The 18,424-nt window shown below is 47.0% G+C and overlaps 1 protein-coding gene across 2 annotated transcripts; it reads left to right on the top strand.

Annotated features, from left to right (window-relative positions):
* The first annotated feature begins 14 nt into the window (after nt 1–14).
* TADA1 (transcriptional adaptor 1) lies at nt 15–15,434 on the top strand. Of its 2 annotated transcripts, none has more exons than XM_050901300.1 (8): nt 15–131; nt 419–510; nt 1,672–1,737; nt 8,303–8,400; nt 11,405–11,614; nt 12,660–12,811; nt 13,828–13,990; nt 14,992–15,434. In XM_050901300.1, exons 1-8 carry the CDS (start codon nt 58–60, stop codon nt 15,142–15,144), a joined length of 1,008 nt encoding a protein of 335 aa, XP_050757257.1. In that variant the 5' UTR covers nt 15–57; the 3' UTR covers nt 15,145–15,434. The 2 variants fall into 2 exon arrangements, with proteins under 2 accessions (XP_050757257.1, XP_050757258.1); XM_050901301.1 differs by lacking the exon at nt 14,992–15,434 and adding an exon at nt 14,259–14,985.
* Nucleotides 15,435–18,424: the final 2,990 nt, after the last annotated feature.

Genomic DNA, 18,424 nt, shown 5'->3' with positions numbered 1-18,424 from the left:
GGCGGGTGGCCGGCCGGCCCGCCCCGCTGCCCCTCTCCTCAGGTGGCGGCGGCGACGATGGCGACGTATGTGAGCGAGCTGGAGGCGGCCAAGAAGAGCCTGAGCGAGGCGCTGGGCGAGAACGTGAAGCAGTGAGTGCAGGGAGAGGGGGGTGAGGCCGAGCCGCGGTGGGGGCGTCCCGCAGGGCTCGGCCGGGCCGGGCCGGGCCTGAGAGGGCGGCGCTGTCTGGGCCTAGGTTCTGCTGCGCGGCCCCGTTCCTTTTCTCTCGGCCTTCAGAGGGCCGCGCGTTTGTACCGTGTCTGTGCGGAAGCCCCAGCGCTGGCCTGGCCCCTGGCCGCTTTGCGCTGGTGGGGGAAAGCAGTGGGTTTAGGAACAACGCTTTTCGTTTGGTGTCTGCACCTTCCCCGCTCTTCCCTAGGTACTGGGCCAACTTGAAGCTCTGGTTCAAGCAAAAGATCAGTAAGGAGGAGTTTGACCTGGAAGCACGCAGGCTTCTCACGCAAGACAATGGTAAAAAGCCATCTTGTGTTTGCTTTCGTGCCGACTCTAATGCTGCCTTGCCCCTGCCAGGCCTGGGGGGAGCTCCTCCCTGCTGCACGTTGTTTCCCAAACAGGGAAATAAGAGGCTGTGAGGGAAATAAGAATGGCCAGCGCTCCGGTAGCAATAGAGTTGAAAAGCTGGGAGGTGCCCTGGCCTGCAGGAGGAAGTCCCTTTGTGGCCCCGGCACCAACGGGCAATTTGGCCTTGTGTAAATGCAGTAAAAAGGTAAAATATGCTATCCTAGCAACCAAAAAGCCATTTTTTTAATGTCAACGTAGAGACCCTGTCCTTTCCGTATGGCACTCTCCCTTTGGTTGGGACTGAACAGGTGGTGTGGCTGAAGTCGGGGAGGGAACCCCGAAATTCACCTAGGCGATTTTGCAGCAGGCAGATCCCCTTCCTGGCCTTTGGGGGTGGCAGGTTGGAGCGCTGAAGAGTGAGATTCCTTCGTCCTTGCCTCTGTGCGGGTCTGCAAACATTGGTGGGCATTGCTGAGAGCATTGTGGGGGCTCCTGACTTCCATGTTTGTGATCCCTGTGGGGAAGGGCAGGGAGTTTGTTGGTGCCTGGGCTCAAAGGCCAAAGAGGATCCTGTAACTCTCTGACCCTGCTTACGAAGTTTGTTTTCCCTCTTTCTGACGCGTAATTACTCACTCTGTGTTCCAGTAACCCTTCTGGGAGGAAGTTGCATTTTATCTAGAACTTATTTGACTTAACGTCACCTTCCTGGGGCTGGCTCTTACTGGCCCTTTTCTAGCAAAACCAAAAGCCCTGCTACCAGAAGTCTGCGTGGCAGAAAGGACAGCTGATCCTCCTCTGACCGGCTGAATACACCAGATGTTTCATGTTGCGTGCTGTAGGGCTGGATTTGTGTGTGTGGCATACTGAGACGTGACCTAACTTGTTTCCATGCCATGTGTAGTATCCTTTTTGTTAGTGTGGTAGTAGCAGATTCTGGGTCCAGTAGAAGAAAACTCCCCCAAAAAACTTAAATTGAAAGTTGTGCCTATGTAGCTAAGCACGTGGGGAAAACACGGCTGTGGAAAGGCATAGCGAGTTACTTTAAGATCGCTTTGAGGGGGTGCCTCTGGGCCCTGGCATGTTGCTAATGAACTGTCTGTCTTTACGCAGTCCACTCTCACAACGATTTCCTCCTGGCTATTCTTACCCGATGCCAGATCTTGGTTTCTGCACCAGGTAAGTGCTGAGAAGCCTCGTTAAAAACAATCGGGTAGTGACACTTTGCCACATCTGTGTTTGGTGGGTTTTGTACAAAGCACTCCAATTTTCTGGGCCTTAATATTCGTGTTCTTTTTGCCACACAGGCAGAAGGGTAGCAAAGTAGTGATCCAGCTGATTTCAGCAGAGATGCTTTTATAAATAAGCTGCGTGTGCTTGATTAGAGGCTGGCACTGGATTGCTGTGTGCAATAAGCTGGTTTGATTTCTGGATTGGGTGTGTGCTGCGAGCTGAAGTGTAAAGGGAGACGCTGCTTTGTCTTTGATCTGCTTTGCCTACCGCTTCCTCTCTCTTCTGAACTTGGTGGTACTCTTTGTTCTTCTCGCTGCTGGGGATATAATTTTGGGGAGCTGGATGCTCCTGACTGATCTTGAAATCAAGTACTTATCTGATAGAAAAATGCTTACTGGGAATGCTTACAGTGAGTCTTGACTGAGCTATGGCCAATTAACCCAGCCTTCTGCAGAGAGTTAACCTTTTAACTTTGTAAGCATTTAGAATGGCTGTCATCAGGGTTGCAAGATATCTTTTGTTTGGTCTTCAAAAGAACTCTCAATCTAGAGATCTGATAGGAAGGACAGTTGAGCTGCAATTCAAGATATGAAACTGCTGCGTAGTAAGGGAGACAAAATTGTTACAGCTCTGGGCTGAGACCTGAGAGACGAGTTTTTTGAGAGGAGAGAATACCTGTTATTAGGGTACCTGATGTAGCTAGAGGAAGGAAAAAATGGAAAATTTATGCATGCCCACAGCTCTTTGTGTTGTAGCTGGTCCTTAACTATGCCAGCTGTGCTAATTAAATGCTGACCTCCCCCACCTCCAAACTTGCTTTGTTTGCTCTTGAACTTTACGAACACCTTTTGAGTCCCAGACTTGTCTTCTTTAGGGGTCTGCACTCATGTAATTCAGAAGATTTATGTCTAAATCTTGCTGCTCCTTGCTTTTGACTTAGAGTACTTACAGCTGGACTATAAAAAGCAAGCACAAAAACAGTGATTCCCCTGTGAGTATTACCTGAAGTAGCTGAGTCTAAATGAGGAGGGTGAGGGAGAGAGTGCCTGTGTTCTCCGAGCTCAGCACTGAGCTGATGTGAGTGGTGGAGTAGAGATCATAGCTCAGGGGTCTTGCTTCTGAGTGGCAGTAGTCAGGTTAGAGCCCATCGCTGTGTGACTACAGTTGCGGTTGTTTATTCCTGAGTGCACCGCTCCGTGCTTAACTGTACTGCATTTCATTTGTCTCTTTATCCAGTCGCTTAGTCTTGTGCAGCTCTTCTGCAGCCGTCCAGTTAGGCTTCACCTTCCCTGGCTCGAACAGCTCCGATCTGTCAGCAAGCTCTACCAGCTCCCCAGTACCCCCTTTTTCAAGGCTGTCTAGGAATGTGTTGAAAGTACGAGCCCCACACAAAGCAGTGCGGTGCTCCACAGGCTTGTTATTTCCTGCCTGACCTTTTTTAATTTCAAGTCCTTGCAAGGACTTCTCCTCTTGTCCCATTGAAGCTTGCTCTCTTTAAGAGCCCTCGAAGAACCCTTCTTTGTCGTGCTTCAGCGGATGGGTGACAGCATATAACGGCGTGCTAGCTGACCAGCTACCTTACCAAGTGCTGACCAGCTAGTCACCTCCAGTGCTTTCAGGCAGGCTTTTTGGGTCAGGTTGGCTCTGTGTCCACAGATCTGCATAAGCCAGCTTGAAAAAAACCCGTTTAATCATGTGTGTGTTCTTAAAGACATGGTTTAGCGCTCTGCAGTTAACAGTACATACTGCTAGTCCCTTCTGGAGTCTCTGTTTTGCTCTCCTCAAATCGATGCAGAGTCTCCCAATGATTTTAGAGCTAATCTTTACTGAGGTACTTCTTTCTGGGCCACTGACTGGTAGATCTATTACACACAGGTTTTACTTGCCAGTCTGCTGCATGTGGCCTAGCGGATTGTACATGCAAGCCCAGGAGAGTGCAGTGCGAGTGGAATACTAGATGTGATGTCTAGGTTTCTTTTTCTCCCCCTAGATGCCCGTCTGACACCTGCTAGTTTTTGTTGTTTTTTTCTTTTTTTTTTTTTTTCCTTTTTTCCCCATGTAAGAATGGAAAGCTAACAGGCTTTTGTCTCCACCACTGTCTTCTGGGTAGACGGTGTTTACTTCACAGTTCTTGGAAACAAGTAACTTTAAAGAAGTGTGCTTGATGCACTTGGCACGCCATCACAAGGATTGCTGATGCACGTACTTTCCACCTTCGTGTGAGAGCTACAAGGGGGAAAGAACCATCTTTGAAATGCGATTTTGTATTAAAAAACAATAAATAAATAGTGTGGTCAGTGTTAAAAGTGTGCTTGATATTGTGGCATTTGGAATAGGAAACCTCGGGGAAGGTATTTTTAAGGAGTGATTATAACATATGTTGAACCATGCAAACAAACCCATCTGATCCAAATTTTGCTGCCTCCGGCAGTAGCAGTTCCACCTGGGCTTATAGGGGAACACTGGGTGAATGTGACTCTTTGTGAGAAGGCTTTCCATTTCCCCCTCCCATCTGCTTAGGCTGTTGGTCACGCAAACTTCAAATCCCGGTTCAACAGCCTGTGTGGCACGGGAGGTTTAGGACTTGGTGGTGGAGAGGGAGGGAAGTTCCTATCTATTCCGACGTGAAGAATGGCCAGTTGCTTTAATTCCTGCTGAGCTCTCACGGAGGGCCCAGCAGGATCCTGAGCAATCCTAAAGCTGACTTCCCTGCCCTTTTTAAAAATGGGTGATGATGTTCCCTCTGGTAGCCACGTTTGTAAGGACACCCATAAATACTCGAGCGGCACCCAGCTGTAACGTAGCTGGGAAGCTGTGAAAGTGCCTGAAGAGAGGAACTTCCCAGAAACATGCTATCCAAAATGCTAGAGAGTGCCTTAATGGTGATTTTAGGTTGGCTATACCAGCCCAAGTAGTGTGGCACACTTCCCATTGCAGGAAAATTGTTTTCTTTGGTATTCTTTTTTTACCAATATTTTCAGAAGTGCTTTTCTGAATTTTTATGTCTGAGGTTTTTCTTCACCAAAAATTCCATCAAGAGGAACTCCAGTTTAAAGCCTTTCTTAACCTTGCATGGACTTGCTTGCTAAGCTTATCTTGTTTGTTGGGCAATTGCAAGCAATCAAGTTAGCAAGGTTTCTTGAGTTAACACGTATCTCACTTGAACTGTTGCCTCCCTCAGCTAAATGTTAACAATAGAACTGAGACAACTGCAAGCACTTGAGTTAGTGATGTAAGGATTTAATTTATTTACTAGTAATCTGGAGCCAACTAAGAGATGGTTCAGCGAATTAGAACTCTTGCTGGGATAGCAGGAACATTTTATTATATAAGGGTTGCCCACAGGCTTTGCTTGAAGGGCTGCCAACTGTGAGATGGGCTCAGGTTGCTCATGTTCCACTTCTCTCCGGAGAGCTGGGAAGGGAGAAAAAGGAAGAAAATGGGAGTGTGAGTTGTTTGCAGAGGAGGGTCATCAGAATATATTTGACTAAACCCTTGTCCCTGCAAGCAGATAAAAAACCCAACCAAACAACTGAAGGTCAAATAAACGAGGGTGGGAAGCTGCATGTTTCCTGTGCCTGGCTGCTCTTCTCTGTCGTGACTTTCTCTGTTTGTATCTTTGTCCTTTCCTCCGGTGCGGTGCTGGTACAGCACGTCAGGAAAACCTGACTTACTCTGTCTGGACTGGCTGGTGCCATCACTGCAGAGATGCGGCAGCTCTTAGAAAAACATTTTTATCTGTTGCTCATCTTTGAAGGCATATCAGCAGCCATCGCTGCGGCTTGTTAACATCTAATTCTCTTGCTAGCAAGATTAAATAAAAGCTGCTAACATCTCTGAAGTTTCACGCATGAGCCAACCCAGCCTTGTCTTTTGTGGCCAGGAAGGCAAGTACTGCTTTTCTTAGAATACTAGAGGGAAATTTTGCTTTCTTCATCTAGTGCAAGTCAGGCTTAGTAATATGAAAACCTGGAAAAGGAGCCAAACCAATTCTGCTCTGGGCTCGTTATAATGGGGAATAGGAGATACTACCTCACCTTTTCCTTGTGCTAAGCTAAGTCTGGCTAAGTTTTTGTTAAATGTGCAGGTTGAGATTCAATTAAATTGCATCTTTCAGATCTACTGTCAAAGCCTAAAAATTTAGTTGCCATTTAGTTTAAAAGTTACTATATTATTTTTTAAAAGAAGGCATTTTAAAAATTCAGACTCTGCTATAACCTATTCATCTGTAACACATTGTCAGATAAAAGGGTATTGTTTGCTATTTCTGTTTCCATCCGTTCCACTTTCTCTGTCTCTGCCACCTGGTCACACAGGTAGCTAAGGATACTTTTGTAAGTGAGGCTGCAAAGGAGCTGTGTGAGACTCCTGACAAGGAGGAAGGGCCTGGGGTGGGGTGACATTGCAAGCTAGAGAGATGGGCTTTTATTGAAAGCTTTGAAATGGGCCAGGTAATTTCTGTGTCCGACCCTTAACACACCTAATCCCCCCTGCCTAGAAGGGGTCTGACCTGCTATGAAGGAGAGGAGGAGGAAGAAAGGGCTCATCTGTAAAGAGCACAACATCTTGTGAGAGAAGTAGCGTTATTTTGATAGATCCTAAGACGTAAGTCCTGAGATCTCAATGAAGGGCAAGAGTGGTCCTTGAGATGATTGTCCACGCTGCTTTCCCACACCCCTTTGTTAGGGCCTCTACTGCAATGTTGTAGTGATGAGTAGTGACATCAGCTTTATGATTTTTGGAGAGGCTTTATTTATTATCTTTTAATTTTCTATAATTGACCGGTGGATTTTGACAACAGGGTTTGTTGTAGACTATTGGTTTTCACCTCACTAATAGGATGTAGCTAAGCTTTTTAGTAAACTTTATAGGGAGAGTATGCCATCTCTGTGTGTGTGTGTAGGTTGTTTCTGACCCCTTCTTAGCAGCTGACTTTGAAAACTTCAACTGAATCCTCTGGTTTAGCCTGATCCTTAAAGTCATGTTTTAGAAGGGTTTTTTTCATGGCAGAGGACACTGTGCTCATGCTCCAGCCATAAGTGTGGGAAGCTCCACATAGCCAAGGACTTCCAGCCAGCCTCATTCCCTATAAACAGGGCTGTAGTATAACTGTATTTATGAATTCCTGATTACAGCAAATTAAACATAGTTGCGAGAGCCGGAGGTAAACATGCAGGTTGGCGTGAAGCTGGTGTTGAGCCAGGGCAGCCTGCGGCAACAGGAGGGAACCAGAACTGGTTGGTTGTCAGTGCTCGGTGAGTGTGCCTGAGGCTGGGTGAGTTGCGGGATGGCTGCTGTCACTTCTTGTCCGTGTCTAGAGGAAATGGCAAATGCTGGCTCAGGTGTGGCCAGGGAACATCTGAGATGTTGCCGTGCTGTCAGCGCCGCCTGGCAGCAGAGCTCCAACCCCCACTTCGGAGGCGACCGAAGTACCTTCAGAGCTGAGTTGTCCAGGCTCCCTGAGGTGGGCAGGGACCCCGGCACAGGGCACACTCTGCTCCGAAGGAAAAAGGGTGCTCACTCGCTGTGCAAAACCAAGGGAGGAGGATACTGGTGACACAAAGCAGAGGCTGCTGTAGCCACGAGAGGGCTGTCCAGTCTTTGGGTTGTGCTTCTTGTTCACTGTCAGCAAGCGCATACGCATCCAATGCAATGTTGTCTTAAGCCCCAATGTACCTGAAGGAATTGCGCACGGATCCTGTAAACCCGTCGGCAGGAAATCTGCTAGGCTGTCCTTGCCAAGAGCTGTGTGATTATCAGGATGTGGTTTGGCCTGCTGTAGGTGTAGCTTGTCAAACAGCATACAGTGGATTTTTGAGCAGTCTCCTCAAGGTGATGCGGCCAAATGTATTTATTTATTGGTACTACACAGTAATCTCTTTTTCAGCTGCTTGCCAGTTCTGGTCAGTCACAAGCTTACTGCTCACGTTGGTGTCGTCCTGCTCCTGGGCTCAGTGGCCTTTGTTTCCCCCCCCCCCCCTCCCCCTTTTCCCTCAGTGTAACAAGAACGATCAGCCGTGATGTTTAACAGGGGTCTGAGATAAAGCTTGCTAAAGCGGATGTGGAACTGTAAAGGCAGATGTAATGAGTCAGACTGCTCGATCCTGCTGGTTAGCATCTGACCTGATCCAGGAGTTGGTGGGAGGAGAATCCCCATCCAGGCACGCTCCTGTCACCTTCCTGATGGGGAAAAACTGGCTTGTTCCTTCCTTGTGGCTTTCCTTGGAGGCTGTGCTCATCTCGCTCCTTCTGCCGTGGATTTTTGTGTGGATAGAAATTTCTACTTAAGTAATGGGTCATGAGTGAGTCAAGCTAGCAGGGGGCTGACAAAGGAAGGGAAGGGCTGCCAAAAGCATGCCCGAGAAGTCCTTCCTCTGGGCCATGGCTGTTGATTTTGGGTTAAGGCTTAGCTGGGGGCCAAATGTTAAGGGTTTTCCTGTGTGGACAGTTTCATCCTGGCCCTAAATCAGCAACACCTATCGAGTGGGTTTCTTTTCTTTTCAATTTGTAGAAGGTGCTGGATCTCTGCCATGGCCAGGTGGCTCTGCAACTAAACCTGGAAAACCCAAGGGAAAGAAAAAGATTTCTTCGGTTCGACAAAAGTTTGATGTAAGTGTCCATGGTCAAATGGTTGTGGCTCTCTGACGTTCTGTTGGGTGTGAAGAGCTCTGCACAGCATGTAGTTTTTGTTACTACCAGGGATGATGAAAGTCCAACACGTGCAGTGATGTATGTCATATTTGTTTTGAGTTCTGGATTAGTGCAAGAGCTGGGGGTTAGTGGCTGCTGCCTCTCTTGTGGAAGCCTCTTGGGTGAAAGGCTACGGTGTGATCTGGCTTTATTAGACACCAGAGAGTCCGTGGAAGAACACCTAAATGTCAAAGTTGCAAAAGCTTGTATTCCAGGAACCAATGAGGAGTAACTTTAGCTCTATGGTCACTGGAGTAACGCTTGGGCAGGTCTTTCATAGTCTCGTTCAGCTTTCACGTTCTCTGTAATATCTTGTTCGCTTCACACATCTGCCGAATTCTTGAAGCAAAAGTGATTTCCTATTTATTCAGGCAGTCGGGCAGAATTCTGTGATTGTATGATCCCCTCCGCAGGACTCTGCAGTCTGAAGTCTTAGAAGTAAGATGTTCCTGGGGTGGAATGTTTTTAGAGGGTCAAGTTGTTTCAGAATTGAAAATGCTTTGCAAAGACGCTGTCTTCTGGTAGGTGGCAGAGAAGTGTGCGAGATCCAGTTCACTTTGCAGTGAAGGCTCTGTACGTGCATCTGGTACTGTCACACGTCTGTTCTACAGTTGTTTCTGTGCTGCCAGACTGGTGTGGAGGGGGCCTGGTGTGAAAGAGGATTGCGATGGGGCACTGTCTTCGATGGGCGGGGTTTGATATGACTGTTCAAACTGAATTAACAGTTTGTTGAAAGGGAGAGTGTCTGTCTCTTACTGAGCCAGATTTATCACGTGTCTGAGCACATCGTGATCCAGTTCAGTTCTCTGACGAGGCAGAAAACTAACCAAGCAAAGATGACCCCAAACCCCAAGTTTTTCTTGCTGGTTTATTCAGCTGGATCAGCATTCTTTGTGGTTGGATGAATGCCAAAGCCAGTGCAAAGGAAGAAGGGGCTGGGGATAGGGGAGGAAGGTGGGCATGTGAAACCCTCCCGCTCTTACGCTGTGAGAGGTTAGCTTGGCTCAGCCGAAGTGCGTACTGCACTATAATTAGGACTATAATTAGGCACCATGCGTGTGCTTCAGAGACTAGTGTTTCAAAGGGATGTGAGTCCAGCGGAAGGCTCGTTGTATTTAGAAACTGCTGAAACATTTTGCAGTGTTCACAGCTGCGTCCTGAATTCTGATGGCAGTCTGTGTTATCTTTTTGTTTTAAAACTTCACCGTAACTTTTCAGTAGCAAGTAGAGGTGAGTTTGAGAAGCAAGTCGTGACACAGTGGAAGTCTTGGAATTTGGTTTACACAGATACCCCTACGTTACACCACATTTCTAGTGTGTGTTTATACACATGTTCCTGGAATGCTTGGTAGGAAGTACTGTATGAAGTGTATGTTATGATTAATGGGCTTGTCTATTACTAGTGGAATTCCTGAGTAGTGTGAACTTCAAGTGCCTTGATATTTCCTGATGTTCCCCTCACTGACCAGAATAACAGCTGTGAATGACCACAGGTTCATTCCAGTTGGCCTGCTCTCCCAAACCACGTTCCTCTTAAGAGTTGCTTACATTTTGAAGGTCTTTTTTTCCAGGCATACAGGCATGTAGCTTTCCTGTAATGAAAGCATAAGTCTTCAGAATTACGGGGAGGGAAAACTGCTTTCACATCGTTAGTGGGTGGATTGTTTTTTCACTCTGAGTTAAATGCCACACTGTCCTTTGAATAAAGCAGCCCCCCTTCCTCTTCTGAAACTGAGATGTCAGAAATCTACTTTGCTGTATATTCATTGTTTATATTTAAAATATGTGTGTGTCTTGATGCCCGTAAGAGCCTTGCAGCAATCTTCATTCCAGAGCCACTGGATTTGTGGCTTGGAGAGTTGAGGGAAAGGAGTTGTGGGAGTACTTGACGAGCCAGGGTCATGTTGTTCCCTTGTGGGTTTGGCCTGGGCCAAGCACATGTCTGGGCTCAAGGATCAATTGTTCCCATCTGCTTTTTTTTCTCCCCTTTACCTGAGGGCTGGGGCTTCCCAGGAGCCACCACAAGCACTCAGAGCTTGAGACACCAGCACAGCAAGGGAATTGTGCTGGGATACATGTGACCTGGGAAATGCGAGTTGCCACCTTCTGGTATGAATTCCTGTTCTGTGACTGTTTTTCTTCTAAATAACTGAGTCAGTTCTGAAAAATAGCCATAATCCATCTCAGAATCAGTGGCTGCTCAGTAACACAGCTCTGTTTAGAGTATTGAAAGTGCACAGGGAGACTAGAGTATGAAATTCAGAACTGGAATTTGGCTAAGTTGTTGCATTTAAAGCTTTGAAGAAATGTAAGAATCACTTAATCGCATAAGCTTAGCATCGTGGTTTTTAATCTTGATGGAAACTGTACAGTTAGTAAGTAAAAATACACCCTTCTGTACAAGAAATGACTAAATAGACGAGAACTCTTCAGCATAGAAGGAGGTGACCGAGAGATGTGAAAGTCCATAAAATCATCACTGGCCTAGATAGCATCAACAGAGATAAAAAGGACAATGACTGACCACATTTGAGACGTACAGGAGAATCAAACGAATCCAGCAGGTGGGAAGTACAGAGCAAACCAGAGGAGGTGACTCTTCACGGGGTGTGTTGTTACACTGTAGAATTTCTTGCTGCAGGATGTTGTGGATACCCAAAGTTTAGGTGGTTCAGGGTGCTGCTGGACAAGTTCATGGGCTGTTTAATAAAAGGACACCAGCACTGGCTCAGAAATTTCCTCAGTCACAAATTGTTGGGGGTTGGGAGAGTATCCTGGGGAGGAATATCACTCTGCTTGTCCTACTGCGGTATGTTTTTATAGGTGTTTGCTTTCCGACTGGAGAAGGGATGTTTGGCTTGATGAACCAAAGGGTCTGACCGAGTATTTATCTTCTTATGCTCTAATGTTGTGTTCATAATAGCACCGATTCCAGCCTCAGAATCCGCTGTCTGGAGCCCAGCAATTTGTGGCAAAGGATCCTCAGGAGGATGACGACTTGAAGCTGTGTTCTCATACCATGATGCTTCCTACACGTGGCCAGCTAGAAGGAAGGATGATCGTAACAGCGTATGAGCACGGGCTAGACAATGTCACAGAGGAGGCAGTGACCGCAGTTGTTTATGCTGTGGAGGTGAGACTGGGCTGGGCAGCAGTGGTGTTCTCATTATACCAGCAACAAAAGGCTCTGTGTGCGGTATGGGGTAGCGTCCCTCAGCGGGGAGAGGAAACCTGTTTCTCTAACTGCCCGTTTGCCTCGGGAGGAGTAAGATGAGAATCCAAGGGCTTCTAGATTGGTGGCATCATAGATGTAAAGTCTTGGATCTCTGCCTGCAAGTGTTAATTTTGAAGTACTTGCATATGAAGAACTGCAGGCATGCCTAAGTCGCCGTTTTGGAAAATGCTGCTCCTGTCACTTAAAAGCAGGGACAGAACGGGAGCTCCGGTTTAAACAGTTCTATAAAAAATAATCTGTTATAGGCGCAAGTATCTGGCATGGAAGTGAAGTAACAGAATCGGGCAATACCTGCAGGTGAAGTGCCTGCTGTTGCTGGTTTTGCCATCAGTGCATTACCTGACATATCTCAGGAATGATACAGCCATTACTTGGAGCGTTGATGTGTGGATGGTTTTCTGGAGTGAGGATGTGGAGGCCAACCTGAATTCCCCATCTGGGAGTGAGGCCAAATTAAGAAGCAGTTGTCTGCTTGTTTTTTTCAGACAGTTGCTTCTCCAGCACTTTCCAGGTAACTGAACAGTCTGAAAAAGAGGAGTGAGTGGCTTTTCACTGTAGTTTTAGGGTCAGTATTTCAGCACAAGTGTAACATCTAGTGCCAATTATGAAATCTCTTAACTTTTTATCAAAGGGATCAGAGGTTGGGAATTTCCTAGCATTTAAGAAACCTCTTTGACATTTGAAGCAGCACATCACATATTAAAGTACAGTTCACGGGCTAATGCATACAGAACTCACAGTGCCATGTTCTCTGTATCCAGTTGTATCAGATGGTGGAAACATACTGTACCTTGTCCAGATCTTGGTTCCTTTTTATGTCTTTAGGTCCGTGTGGTCATAGCAGCACTACTTCTGTCTTGCCAATAGGTGAGGCACTTCTCATAGCCATGGCTTGGTAGAGTGAATAAATCAGCGTGTGTAATAAGATTGTTTTTCATTGCAGAACCATCTTAAGGATATTCTGACATCTGTGATATCCAGGCGGAAAGCCTATCGCCTGAGAGATGGCCATTTCAAGTATGCCTTCGGAAGCAATGTTAACCCTCAGCCATACCTGAAGAACAGTGTTGTTGCTTATAACAATTTGATTGAGTGGTAAGGAGCTCTCAGCACGCTGCTAATTTCAAATGCAGTTTGCTTAGTCCCGAAGTTACTCCATGGTTCAATTTCTCTTTTTACTTAGTAGAATCTGTTAATAATGGTGTGTAGCTTTCACATACTAAGAAGGTATCAGTACGGAGGACTGTACAGCTAAACAGGGAGGGAAAATGTGGGGATTTCTCAGCAGTGGAGTTTAGGACAGTGTTAAGTCTCTCTTCCTTGCCTGTGCTTGTCCATCAACTTATGAAGGTGACCCCTGGCCCTCTGAATGTCCTTAGTAATTATTGTTTTTTGGAAGCTGTAGTGAGTGACACAGGAATTCTGCTGCTCTCAGGGAAAGTGCCCCTGGGCAGAAGAGCCCTGCCTTTGTGGGGGCACCGCTGTTGTGCCATAGGAGTGAAAGGTCGGTAAGAACCTGCAGGACACTGCCATGCTGTCACTTCCTGCATCCAAATGTATTTATGGTTCCTTGGCACGCCTTTCCAGTTAGCAGAGCTTCAAGGTCATCTTGTTTTCCAAAGTCTCAGTGTGCGACAGCTTGTGCTGTGCATCTGGCAGCGTGTGTGTGTGAGAAGGCAGTTGTGTTTGTCTATGGCAGCTTCCAGGAGTTGACAGGAGGTCGTGGGTGTTTTAAGATTTGATTATAGCACTACAAACACTACAAATGCAATCCACTCCAAACAACTCTGCCTAACGGCTCATGTCTTTCAATTCAATGTTGTGGGTGCCTTAATTTTTATGCTGGGTAGAAACTTGGCTGTAAATAACAGAAGTTGCCCAATCGAGATCAGTTAAGCAGGTTTCAAGCATGTTGAGGATCGGTTTGCACTATTTTTATTAAACTGGGATTTTAAAGAGTTTTTAATTACAGCTGAAATAGCCCTTATAGACATAAAATTAAGTCAACGGATGCAGAAAAGCAAACCCTGGGGCCGAGCCCCTGCTGTGTGACTTCTAAAGCTGATGCTGTTTTCTTGACTGGAAGGTTTTACTGCCTGCTCTGTCTACAGCCCTCCAAACTGCGCGACACCTTCTGCCGGTCAGACTCTAGCTCCCCAGCCCCCGCCCGATGATGCTGAGCAGCAGGCAGCTCTACTCCTAGCGTGCTCTGGAGACACCTTACCAGCATCCCTCCCACCAGTGAACATGTATGACCTTTTTGAGGCATTACAGGTAAGCTGTTCATGTTACACTGTCGTGTCACAGGCAGCGCTGTCCTGAGTACCAGCTACCAGTCTCAGATTTGGTTTACATGCATGGAGGGGGATTTGATTTCTCCTCCTACAGTCTGTTTCCTCCTTTCCCTCTCAAATTTACAATTCTTTGGCTTTGACTTGTTCCCACTCTTAGGTAATGGTTAACATACAGTCAGCTCATGGTTTAATGCCTGTTCTGCTCCCTTTGGTCAGAGAGTTGATGAGGAAATCCCTGTCTCTTATAGCTGCGTAAGAAGGGCGAACTCTTCCTCTGTAGCAAGACTGCAGTGATTATATCAGAACTGAGCTAGACTGAGATTTTGACAGCGATGCAGCAGAATGACTTGCCTGGCACATCCCTTCTTAGTCCTCATGTTCTACCTGGGTACTTAAGAGGAATACTTGGTCCTGGCATGCAGGCTGCTGCAGCGCGTTAGCTATGATCACACCAACCTAAGGTAGGCTGGATGAATCTTCCTGTGGAGATGTATGTCTGTGGTTCCCTCCCTCTCTGGCAGCTCTGGGGACATTCAGACTACTTTGAATGTCTAAAATTAGCTGTGAGAAATTCCCCCTTGATCTCTGCTATTGTGAACAGGCCTTGTGATTTTTATCTCAAGGCTGTGGAGGCAGACCATTCATTGTAAGAGCTGTAATCAAGCATTTGTCTGACGTGTTTCGTCAGATAGAATTGTTTGTAAGATTTTGATGACAAATTGTTGTTTGTCATCGCAAGAGCAAGATGACAATTTCCTTACCATGCCACTCCCTTACAAAATGGCGTAACAGGCGGTTGTTCTGTGTTGGCTGGTGTGGCAGTGCTGGCAAGTTGCAGCTCTCCTCATGTGTGACAGCCTGCATTCCTGCTCTGCGGGGCTGGCGCTCTGATCATCCTGTAGTAGAGGGAGGTTCTTCCATGGGCAATATGGGCAAACGTCTATGAAAGCACGGAACTTGTTTTCTAACGTATATCTCCAGGTGCACAAAGAAGTTATTCCTGCGCACACTGTCTACGCACTGAACATTGAGAGAATTGTCATGAAACTCTGGCATCCGAACCACGAGGAGCTACAGCAGGATAAAATCCATCGCCAGCGCCTGGCAGCAAAGGAGGGCCTTCTACTCTGCTAGAGCAAGGCAACCGTGTCAGGCCTCAGATGGCTACAGTGCTGTTCCTTGGACTTGACAGATGCTTCTTACAAACCTGTGTCAGCATTTCAAGGATGATGTAAGTTAGGAGTCAACTTTTCCTATGGAAATATGACTGAGTTGCGGTACACTTTCTCTGCTTCCCCGGAGTCATGTGCCATGGAGTGCTTGCAGCAATCCCGCTGAATTGGAAAGGAGAAACGAGATTCGTTTGCAAAGACTGTTTTTTAGGAAAAATAAATGTGAGGGTGGAAAGAGTTGGTTTTAAATAAGGTGTGTTTGTGTTTTCTTTTGTGAGCACGGGGAATCTGCCTCCTTGCCCTCCCCTCTCAGTGAGGTTCCCTTCTGAGCTCAGTCTCCAGGGACCTTGTCCAACTTCTGTTGCAGTTGGTGGGATCCTTTTCCATTCATTTAACTGGAAACAGGGTGGGCTCTTGTGAAGATGAGCAATTCTGTAAGCTGACATTGTTCCTCTTCTACCAGGGGAACTTCTGATTAGAAACTGAGAAAACAAGGCAAAAAGGGAAAGGTCCTTTCTAGCCTGTCTTTTGAACTGTTTTGCATCACAAAACATGAAGGTGCGCACTGTCGTAGGAATCTCTCACCAGTTACCAAAATACGCAATACAATCAGGGTTGTGAGTAATGTTTTTCTGTCAGCCTAGTCCTTGACTCACCCCTGTCTTGCAGTAGTTTGTGATCAGATGTTCTAGGAATTGTTGGACCTATGACAAGAGGCAGCCTCTGTGCTGGTCAGTACAGCAGCTAATGATTTAGCCATCCCAGCAGGCGGCTTGACCATCCCTGAGGTGGGACAGCAATTCCCAAATACATACACCAATTCACTGTATTAGTGTTGCAGACAGGATTTGCAGTATGAACAAAATGTCTCTTATTACTTCATCATAAAAAATACAGAGCCTTTTATTACTTCATCATAAAAATACGCAGCCATACCTCTCCCTGTGGGGAGGCGTGCAGATCACTGTGTGTCAAAGGGAAAATTCCACCTGCTGTGTTTCAGGTACTCTGCTGTCTTCCTGAACCAACTGTGTGCTCCTCAGATGCTGAAGGGAACAGGCTTATTATAATATGAGACTTCTATTAAAATGCCTTAATTACTATATTACGTTGTTTTAACCACACCTATGGAGGTACGTGCTGAAGGATGACTTGGCGTATTGTGCCTCCAGATAGCAGAATAGAAGCAGCTTCCCCTGGGGGAATAAGAAAGGGAAAGCTTGTGGTTGCCCTCCATTCTAGTTTTCCTCTGTTTGGGAAGTATTTGGATAGAGGTGTCATCTTTCCCCGTTCCCTAATGCAGTTTCCTTCTTTACTGCGCCCCCAGGACTGAAGAGGGTGCAGGTCCCTGATGTTTCGTCCCAGTTACCTTTTTTATAACTTCCTTTCTTGACCCCCATGACTGTTCATATTGGACCAGAGCTGTAGCAAGGGGCTGTGCATCTGTCACCGTGTTCCTCGCTTTCCTGCATCCCCTTGTGGGACGTGCTGTGGAGCTAGGCATAGCAAGAGGCAGTGCCCGTGCAGATACAGTGGCTCTCATCATGAGAAGACCATTTTAGGATTATGAAGAAGCTGGGAAAGGCAACAGCAGAGAACTACAGCAGGGCCTGGCAGGATGAGGGCAGCTGTACTTGGTAGGTCGTGTCTCTTAAGGTATGGCAGTGTGTGGTTAAGAGGGGAGTGGGAGAGAGGAGATGGAAGATTTCTTTTGGTCCCTTTCTCTCAACAGCCATTTTTTCTGTATTTAAGCATACATAGCTGTTCAGGGTGAGCCTTAGCTTAGAAGTTGACCCCAGTGGCTTTTACATGATGGTTTTTAAAAGCAACATTGAACCTGAGTAACTGCATGTGGTGAGATCATCAAGTCACCCAAAGTACAGACTCTGGGGTGTGGGAGGGGGATTTCCCAGATAATTGTTATGCTTCTGGTGTAAAATGAAAGCATTAAGTTTGTTTGCTAGAAACTTTGGGGCAGCTCTGAGGATTTCAGATCTGAAGAAAGCACGCAGCCTCTGACAGCATCACAAGTGAGTTCTGAAACAAAATACTAAGTATGGCACAAGAAGTGCCTCTTCTGTTTGCATGTGCTGGGGGAAGGCTCTGCAGACAGAGCCTCATGTTCTGAAGAGCTGAGTCATCTATTCCACACTGAAAAAAAGTGGGTTATTTGGGACACCTGCTAGACAACAAAGGCTTGAATAAGGAAATCCTGTCAGCCCCATTTCACAGATCGGAAAACTGAAAGGCACGTTCTCAATGCACTTTCTCACAGTGTGAGGTCTCGTGAGAAGTGGTGCTTCATAGACTTCTGGGGTAATTTATCTGGAAGGGATGTCTGGAGGCTGCTTTGTCCATCCCCTGCTGAAAGAAGGGCTAAGTTCAAAGTTAGAGTAGGTTGTCTGTCTCCAGAGATGAGACCAGAGAAGTGGTGGCATTTCCTATTCCAGTGTGTGACCATGCTGACTGTGAAGGTTTTCCTTGCATCTCATCAATTTCTCATGTTGTGCCTGTGCCTGTTGCCTTTCCGCTTTTCCTGTGTGTCTCTTCGTGGCTCCCCATCAGAGAGTAGCAGATAACAGTAAGATTGCCCTTTTGCCTTCTCTCCAGTCTGAACAAACTCGGCGCTCTCAGCTTCTCCTTATACGTTGTGTGCTCCAGCCCAAACCATCTTGATAGCCTCCACTGAACTTGCTCTGGTATGTCACCGTCCTTATGCTGGGGAACCCAAACTGGACGCAGGTCTCCGGACAGTCTCGCGAGTGCTGAGCAGAGATGCAGGATCCCTCCCCTCGCCCTGCTGGCTGCGCTCCTGCTAGCGGCTGGCCTTTGCTGCACGGGTGCACTGCTGACTCCCGGGTTGCTTGTTCACCCACGCTTCCAGCTCCTTTCCTGCAAAGCTGCTTGCCTGCCTGTTGTCTCCAGCCTGTTCTGCTGCCGGGGGTTACTCCATCCCAGTGGCAGGGCTGTGCATTCGCCGTTGAACTTCTTGAGGTTCCTCTTGGCCCATTTCTCCAACCTGTCTAGGTCCCTCTGAATAGCAGCTCTGCCCTTCAGTGTATGAACCGCTCCTCCCAATTTGGTGTCATCTGCAGACTTGCTGCCTGTGCGCTCCACCCTATCATCCAGGTCAGTAGCAAAGATACTAAAGCATAAGAAGCCCCAGTATTGACTCCTAAGTGTTGGTCGCAGTGTTGAGTGCCACTAGTAACTAGCAGCCAGCTGGACTCTGCGTCGCTGAC

Source organism: Gymnogyps californianus, chromosome 8 (genome assembly GCF_018139145.2).
Source record: "Gymnogyps californianus isolate 813 chromosome 8, ASM1813914v2, whole genome shotgun sequence".
Taxonomy (NCBI): domain Eukaryota; kingdom Metazoa; phylum Chordata; class Aves; order Accipitriformes; family Cathartidae; genus Gymnogyps; species Gymnogyps californianus.
Note: the sequence above shows the minus strand (reverse complement) of the source record. Positions and strands in the feature narration are given on the sequence as shown.